This window comes from Ptychodera flava, chromosome 14 (assembly GCF_041260155.1).
Source record: "Ptychodera flava strain L36383 chromosome 14, AS_Pfla_20210202, whole genome shotgun sequence".
Taxonomy (NCBI): Eukaryota; Metazoa; Hemichordata; class Enteropneusta; family Ptychoderidae; genus Ptychodera; species Ptychodera flava.
In genome coordinates this window covers 25,614,839-25,623,775 of record NC_091941.1, presented here as the reverse complement: position 1 = coordinate 25,623,775, position 8,937 = coordinate 25,614,839, and the positions used below count along the sequence as shown (strand labels likewise).

Here is an 8,937-nt window from a genome sequence, read left to right as displayed (position 1 = left end):
ACAGAATGAATGCGTAACACGATGGTGTAAAGGACAAAGATTTGTTTTCAACCAGTTCTTTTACTTTTTGCATTTTGATGTTGAAGTTTCCTTCAGATATCGTAAATGTTTGTGGTATTCATAAAGTTGGCAGTTATTGAATTAATTAGTTTTCTCGAATCTAGGGGGCCCTACCTTGACCCACAACAAAGCAGCTCGGACCGCTTTACGTACATGTACGTACGAGTGAGGCCTTACGAAAATATCCGGTTTCCGTCCTTTTACTCGAAGCGTTGGCCGTAATCGAGATTTTATCTGTGTTCGAGTAGTGAGTAAGGATGGACTAGGACTTACTTCGGTCTGTCAGTAGTGATAATGACGACCTGATAAAACTGACTGCGTGTAAACGTACTACACAAGCAAGGCTCGTCGCTGTCTCAATCGCGGCTTGTCACACATTGTGTGACTGTTGGGCTGTTTCGCCTTGTTATCGGCTCGGAGAAAGTAATCATATGCACCACCAATCAACATGCCACTGTAAGTCCTTTGTTTTATACACTCGCTTTCCTTTTGTTCTGTAACGGAATTTGTTAACTTGTCTGCTGGTTTCGCTTTTGAGTTGAATCAGAACCTTCCAACTCATAATTAGCTCCCAACAAAATATCTAGTACGCTATGATATGTACGGATAATTTAGAGTTTCGATATTCAACAAGACTGTGAAATCAGCCATGATTGTGGGGACCGTTTTTGAAACTTCGTAAATCGTAAAACCTCGAAGTCTTGATCAGCTGAAGGGTAAACGCATAGAACCCACACCTGGTTAAGACTTCTCTCAAATCTGCCATGCTCATATTTATAATGTTTCCCCCAAAACACCAGCGATGAATGAAGGTTACGTCATGCGTACGAGTCGTCCCAATATTTACCAGTGAAGTCGTGTCGACCAGATGGGCAACGACATACGCTTCGTGTTTACAGTGTCTGTCAGATCAGGTGAGAGGAAGAATGTTTCTCTTCAATGCCAGACGAAGCCCTGATCGACAGTTTGTGTAGTGTCTTTGTATGGTTTTTGAAATGTCAAAATGAAAACCTTTGCCCCAATAGAACAGTTTGCCCTATTGAGGAATTCTGTCATTTAGTTTCAGTTTAATTGTATGGTCTTCTCTTGTGTGATGAGTTTTTCTGGCAAAATGAAAAACCATATTAATCACCAGCCAACAGCATGCAGTGTCAAGTTCAAATAATACAGAACTTCCTTGTCTATACCTATGGGCATTTTCTTAAATACCATAATATATCTGTATTTTGTTTGGCTGATATGTAAACATAAAGATGAAATTATAATAGTTCAGTAAAACAGTTTTAATTAATCCTATTCCTCAAAAGGGATCGACATTTATGATCTAACTAGCATGAATTACCGTAGGAAATACAATAGGTGCTATTGGCAGGAAGTTGAATGCCAGTGAACTACATGGTGGAAGTCGTATTGGTTAAAAAGTGCAATGGCATGCCTTGGGTAGCCACCCACTAGAATTTAATCTGTCTTTAACTACTTCAAAAGCTGTGAAATATAACCATTGTGGTGTGGATAATGTAAACACAAGGACAATATTTAACACACATTTACCTTCCCACGTTACTGAACGGTGTAGTTTCTGAGTGTGTGTGCAGACCTGTTACAAATTGTGAACGTAGGGGGTAGGAGGGTTGATGAAGGCTGTAGATGAAGTAGCAGTGCATAGGCAGTTTTCATAGTGATCGGAAGAAGCCATCCATAGCTGGATCAGAGTATCAAGTTGTAAACCATCCTTGAAATCCAAGATGATGGGAAGCTGTGAAACCACACCTCAGGAGAGTCGGACAGTGACACACAGAAAGTGACATTGTGTTCCGTTTGTGGTCATATGGTGAAGCTATTGCAGTCATTTTAGAATAACGGTAGATGTCAAAATCCTTGCTGCTTTTACAGAAGTGATTTTGACTAGAACAGTTACAAGCTGTACAACTAGGGAGAGCGCTTTTAACATCAGATTTTTGTTTCTGTTCATTTATCGTTCATAATTTTAAGAAAATTGCAAAACTGCCTATCAAATTAAAAGCGTAAACTTTTTGCTTATTAATTAAAGAACAGCTCTGTGCTATGCTTAGGCAGATTCCCTCAGGCTGACTTGATGGATTTGTTTTGGTAAAAGCCTAAGAGGCGTTAAGTAAGGATCTTCAATATTCTCGGAGAGAGTTCCAAGAAAATCAATATAAACTCCATTTGTTCAGGGCAATTACGCCCGTTATCTCAAAAACAGACTACAGAAACATAGACATTAGTGTTGACCTCTGACCTGTAATTTAGGTCATATGAATTATTTACGGCAGCATTATTTATTACGGCTGACATTGACAGCGTAATGTCTTTCTCTCAGAAATATAGATTATATTTGACTTTTGTTATATTAATTCCATGACAAATTGTCTCCTCTAATTCTCTAACAAAGGTTTCATACCTTTGACACTGGAAATTGGATGACATGTTGAGCTGTTGCACTGAAATATAATAATCCATTATTTCCAAAATTATGTTGCATTCACAGGAATGTTCTTATGGTTTTTTTTTTTTCAGCAGATAAAGCTTCTCTTCTTTTCTAACAAACCAGCATTGTGATGCTGCAATTTTGTACTGCTTCAAAATCCAATATTTATCACTCTTTCTGCTGTTTTGATCCTCTGTCTCTGGAGATTTAATCCTTTTTCTCCCAAGTGGTATTTATTTCTATGGTTTGTCTGTGAAGCCTGGTAGAAAGAGGATTAATATGCTAGGTCACATTAAGTTTATAGAGAAAGTCCAATGCTTGATCATGAATTTTCACTTCAAACTTCAACTAAACATGTTCCTGTACCTACCCAAGTTCGGTTCGATTTGTTGTGACAGCTGTTTGATGCCTATCATTACTATGAATACAGATGTTATTTTTGAAATATCATAATTTGAAACTTCATTGGCAGAAATACACATTGAACAATTCATCTTGGTGTGGCAAAAAAGACAAAAATTATCTTTCGCTTGGACCTGTATTTTGACATGACAGGACTGGTGAAAAAAAATTGCCTCGTCATTGTTCACCACCAGTCTGCGTTCCCATGTTTAAAAAGTCCAAGGGTTGAAAACACAGTTCGCTTAGCATTGTATTTACATGCTATTCAGACCAAGGTGTTATATCATAGCTGACAGACAGTTAGTCCTTGAAGAAACTGGATTCCAAACACACAGCAACCCAAAAAGGACTCTTTAATCGGTAATCCAGGCAAGCGGAATCATTTACATGATAATAATAAACATCCCAAGAAGTGAAAGGTAAAATAAATAGGTCATTGAGTGTCGATCAAACTTTACCTGATGGTGAACCTCAACATGCTTTCCCCGATACTACACTTTATATGTTGTCTACATTTGTATTTTTATTACTGTTAGACATATCTACGCCCCGGGGAAAATAATTCCACTGTGACAGGTTGCCTAGTTGTTGTTATGTGTTAGCATATCTACGGTAATGGGGGTCAGCGATTGGCTAGCTCACCCCTCAAGACTGTCAAGCCATGCAAGTAATAGTTGGGTTGATGGAATCTTAAAGCCATTGTAGGACAATAAATTGAACTCGCATAGTGATAGAAATTCAGAGGGAAATTGATAATGTGACGGGCAACTTAATCATTAATTTATGTGTACGTTTTTGATGCACAGCAGCTGCCCGTTGCACAGAGTCTTGTTAAAAGGGACTGTCTTCTTGCCTCAGGTGATATGCTTAACTCCATCAAAAGGTGGAATGCCATTAATAGCGGAAGTCAAATCTTATTTGAAAATATTATGTGAAAATATTATGTCCCTCGGTCATATACGTCATGTGTCTTATTCATTGTCATTAAATAATGACAAAAAATCATGTGGATTTTGAGTTCTTAACATCATCTGCATTGACTTTAAAAAAATGACAGACAGGTTGATTAGTGCAACAGTTACAGTTACAGTAAATGTCCATCTTTACCGACCAATTTTCTGTTTGCTGTTCTTTTTTCCAGTAGTTTACACTAAGAGATGTTGTTTACAAAGTTAGAAATGCCCAAAGATGCATCGTTCACGACAGTCATGTCAGGAATGTAAGAAATATATTGATATTTTGGCATTTGTGGCCAGACAATATTGTAGGATGGTTCATGTAATGATTACGTTATTATTCAGTTAATTTTTTGTCTCCCCTGCTTACACAGTATAATGTGTTACAGTTAGAGCAGTCATATATGCAGTGCATTCAAAAAAATTTCACGTAATATTCATTGGGAAGAAATTCAAGTGGGCTTTTTCAGTACAGTTAATACATGGTTGTGGAAAGAGTAAATTTTTTTCTCAGGATGTTCACTGTAACCTAATCACTCGTCAGAGCTTCTGTCGGGTAATCGAGACCTGCCAGTTTGAACCGTTAACATTTTTTTCTAAATTCATTATGTCAATGCATGAAGGGTGAGTCGGAATAAAATTCGTCATCACAGTTGTTGATCGGAAATGCTGAAAAAATACGACGTGTCTTCCAGTATTTTGTGATTATGTTTTTTGTCACTCCACAGGGCCTAAATTTGCAAAAGTCTGTACAGGTTTATGGTAGCAAATTACCTGTGCTAAGTGTTGGAATTTAATATAACTTAAAAGTAAAAATTAATTATTGATGAAGCAAATGGTTGGTCGTTACAGGAAAAAAATCAGTACTATGTAATCTTCTACGTGTTCCATATATTGGAAACAAAGTCATTGTCAAGCAACATGCACCAAAGACATGCTCCCTTTAAAATACATGTAACCTTCTAACAAATATCAATCTGCAGAAATTCCTATAGCCTATAAATAAATGTCATGTTTTTTAGCTTGCGTAAGAAAATTGTGGTGTTTCTAAAAGTGGGCAGACCAAAATGTGACAAGGGGTTTCCAGCTATCCACGTGAATGCATCATATTACATTTGGTATGTAACAGTGTCCGGGGAAACAATGAAATATAGCATATACCCACCAACTCTGGAATTTTCAATCAGCTTGACAAATGGACAGATTAACACTTATATTCAGGCATCTCAACTTCTGTGATAGGTGATCTGATGATTTATGTCGTATCAGGCAGTGTAAGTTATGTGGTACATTTGTCGACGGCGGTAGTGTCATGTGATTGATGTCTCTCCCTGGATTTTACATTTCATTTCGTTTCATTTCATTTTCTGCCACAGATACTTCGCAAGTGTCTCTTTGTCTTTTCAAAACTCAAGTTGTTTCAATGTCCAAGTACATGTGTGGCCCTTTCCCTTTACCTAACCTGTAATTTTCACATGGGATTGCAAATACAAAAGATATATTACGCATGTGTTCTAGAAAATTTGCCCAGATTACATGGCGAAATACAAAAACAATTCATGTAGGTACTTTTTTGTCTGTCTTGCATAGATACAGAATCTGCATGACTCGTTCATGCATAAAACGGTCTGTCCAGTTCCTGTCAATGAGATGGATCTAGAAGAGGTCAATGTCCTCATTTAGGCTGGTCATTGTCCACATTCAGGCCAAGCTGTGTGAGTGTGTGTTCAGGCGTGGGTGTGGTTCCGTCATCACTGATGCCGTAGATACTGTATTGTCACACAAGCAAAAAGAGCATATTGTGTGGTCTGACAATAAGAGGCAAGTATGTTGCTCATGCTGCAGTGTAGTAATTTCTCCTCAGTCTGTACATGCCAGGATTTAGATTCATTTTCAGAAGAGGCCAACCAGCACCAAGCTTTATCAGAGTATACTGTATCTGTCTTTGTTCACATCCTGCTTCTCCATCAACCATAATCTTCCGAGGGGGGGGGGGAGGGGTCCTGCCTACGTTTGGCACTCTTAGTGACCCATATATCACTTCCTCCCCTTCAATTCTCATAAGTTGCAAGATGTAAAACTGTGGCTGCATGGAAAAAAGAAAAATTACTGATGCCAGAATTGGGATGACCACACAAGGCTCATGCTTTTTTAAGTTCTGTTCGGTATGTACTGTAGATCTCATTCGGTAAGCATTCCAATGCTTTCAACCTTTATCACAGAAAGTGATATGGATTACATTATGGCTCTTTACTTCCTCATTCAAACACAATGAGCTATCAGTTGATCAAGCAGAGAAATACTATCATATACTGGAGTCATTCATTGCCTGTCACTATGTACTGACAACTGTATATTTCTGCGTATTTTAAAAATCTTGGAAATTTTTTTACTCGGGCATCATAGTTTACCATGCATTTGATTATACAAAAACATAAAATATACATTCCATGGCATGCATGCATGCATCAAAAACGATCCCCTTCCTGTTTTAGTTTCCAAACTATTCATGTTTCAACATGTGAAATTTTTTTTTTTTTTCCTGGATTTTCTGTTGCAAGGGACTCCAGCACCACTTTAGATACATGTAGTGTGACCTATGCTGTGAAATCAAACCTTGTCATTTTCAATAATTCATATTTCTGCCTGCTGGAAGATGTCAATGCCAAGGTTTTATTTTGTGTCAGTCTGCAATATTCTGCAGCCATAAATTAGCTTCATGGTTCTGTCAAACATTACTGTCTGGCAAATTTACTGAGTGCAAACTGCACCGGTACATTGTACATCCAATGTCAAAACTCTATTACTTTCGGCCATTCTGCGTATCTCCACTTGTTCTTCGTTGGAAAGCTCATTGGAACTTTGGTGTGCTGTAAAAACATTGGGCAAACATTAGTTCAGATTGGTGGACACAGGCAACATTTCACATTTATTTGCAGAAACTTAGGGAGTCATTAGGGCCAGGGATGGAGCATATATACACATGGCTACATGTACAACAGAGCTCATCCCCCAAGAAAACACCTTAGTTTAGGTCCCAATGTTTAGTGTCCATTATCTTCACTGGTGCCCAGTAGAGTTGACAAGTTCCTTCTCTGCTCACCCATCCTACTTGAACACTATCTTATTTAGACAATGTCAGTTTCTCTGTTAAAATGTAACAACATGATTGGTTTAGGCCAATCAGACAGAATCCAGGACAGAAATTGTTTCCTGGCAGGTTTTACTTCCCCTTTTCTTTCCAAAATAGTTTTGAAAACAATGGAATTGAAACTGCAATTTACAGTATAAAAGTGGGGCAGTAACATATCAGTTCAGTTAACAGATAGAACAGTGAGCTACCAACACATGTGTCATTTCTGTCCCTCTCTCACTTGATATAAAGCATGAGATTTGGACGCAACAAAGGAAAGATGGTACTCCACTCAAGGTAAATCAAAGTGACTATTTTTGTTGATGATTCACTGTATCTGGTTGTATTTATGAAGATTTGACCTCAATTCTGTCATTACTGTATCTATTTAGGACAGGAAGTGGCTGTATGTTGTTATGAATGTCTCGGTGTTAAGAGGGCTGTTTAGCAGGAAAGATGCATGTGTCCTTGTCCTTGTTGCTATCCAGCCATCTTCATTGTCATTTTCACTTGACATACATTGGCATTGCAGTTTTTAGACTGTCTGATACTATCACAACCCTTCATGCAGACATTGTCCCCTGCTGTCGCAATAAAATGCCATTTATGCTGGGAACAAAGAAATTTGCAGAAGGGAATTGTCAATTTTTAAATCCAGAAAAATGGACGTGCATTTTGTGGCTTAAAAACCTGAAAATGACTTTAAAACCACACATATAGTTATGCTGGTATGACTGTATGACAATTCACAAGCAATAACTGCTTCTCTGTGTCCTTCAGTTTGATTAAATGAATTGGCACCTAACAGCAACTGGTCTATGCTTCCACAGTGATGAATATGCTGATTTGTTTTTCAGTTCACTCAGCAGTCCCCAGGTAATATACAAAGGGTATGCAGAATACTGTAGCCGCGGTGATCGGTGTTCCTATCTGTTACTATCAATTGGCCCTTGTGGTCAGTAGATTGGATAACAAATAAACCAATTTGTTTCCCAGTGACCTGTCTTTTTAAACAACACCGATAGTTGGTAATGGTTTGTTGAGTTGTACCGGGTGGTTGAATGACAATCGCAGTATTTCTAAGCCTGTGTTGACATTCCTTGGAGTTATGTCTTGACTTGGGAGAAAGGAATCTGGGCCCTGGAACGTTGATATCTAGCGTCTGTACACAATGATAAAGATATCAACAGAGGCATGTCTACTTGACATTTTGAAAATGGCTCGCTTATAGATTACAGAAACATGGAGTCTGTTGATTCCGAGCATCAGTATTGTATGAAATTGTTATATGTTGATCAATAAAATTCCTGTATTTAGAATCAATGATTATACATATATGTAGATGGAAATTTTTATAACAATACATTTATTCATTTCATTCTAATTTCAAATATAGGTAGTCCTCAACTGCAAAATAGAGAACTGGTTTTGGTAATGTTAGGAGTTTTGTTTTCCATGATGGTTTAGTTTTGTCCTCTTGTGTCACTGATTGCTGTGTAGACTGTGTAGTGCTTTTTATCTCAAAACATACACACAATATAATGGAATGAATACTGATGACATGGAGCGCATCGAGACTTTGCAGAATAACACACAATGGTGTGGATAGTATTTTGTATTCACACCAGTGTGTATTCTAAAGATTATCAGTATTCAGTTGTTATTTCACTCATACATAAAAACACAGTGAAGACTTCCTACAACCAACTGTGCCAGATGTTTAGTCTAGAGAAAATATGGTGATTAATAGAATGCAGTTTAAAAGTAATATATTTTTGTCAATGCCACAATAGTTGTGTTGTTGTGGTTGTTATTCATCGCGAACATTATTTTCATAATTGCCATTTGTTGTTGTCAAAGTGACATTATTATTTCCATAATTTGCCATTTGTTGTTGTTACTGTTTATTACCGTACAGTATTAGTGCACTTGTATTA

The 8,937-nt window shown here is 37.6% G+C and overlaps 1 protein-coding gene across 5 annotated transcripts in view; it reads left to right on the top strand.

Annotated features, from left to right (window-relative positions):
* Window positions 1-8,937, top strand: part of LOC139149904 (E3 ubiquitin-protein ligase pellino homolog 2-like) — a 43,177-nt gene that overhangs the window by 11,347 nt on the left and 22,893 nt on the right. Inside the window, exon 1 of one of the 5 annotated variants that reach the window (XM_070721936.1) lies at window positions 173-516. The exons of 1 other annotated variant lie outside the window; for it this stretch is intronic. In XM_070721936.1, coding sequence (XP_070578037.1) covers window positions 509-516 — 8 coding nt within the window. In that variant the 5' untranslated portion in view covers window positions 173-508. Of the gene's footprint in view, window positions 1-172; window positions 517-7,188; window positions 7,298-8,937 lie in introns of those variants that run through there. 3 more of the 5 variants (XM_070721937.1, XM_070721934.1, XM_070721935.1) reach the window with 3 other exon arrangements.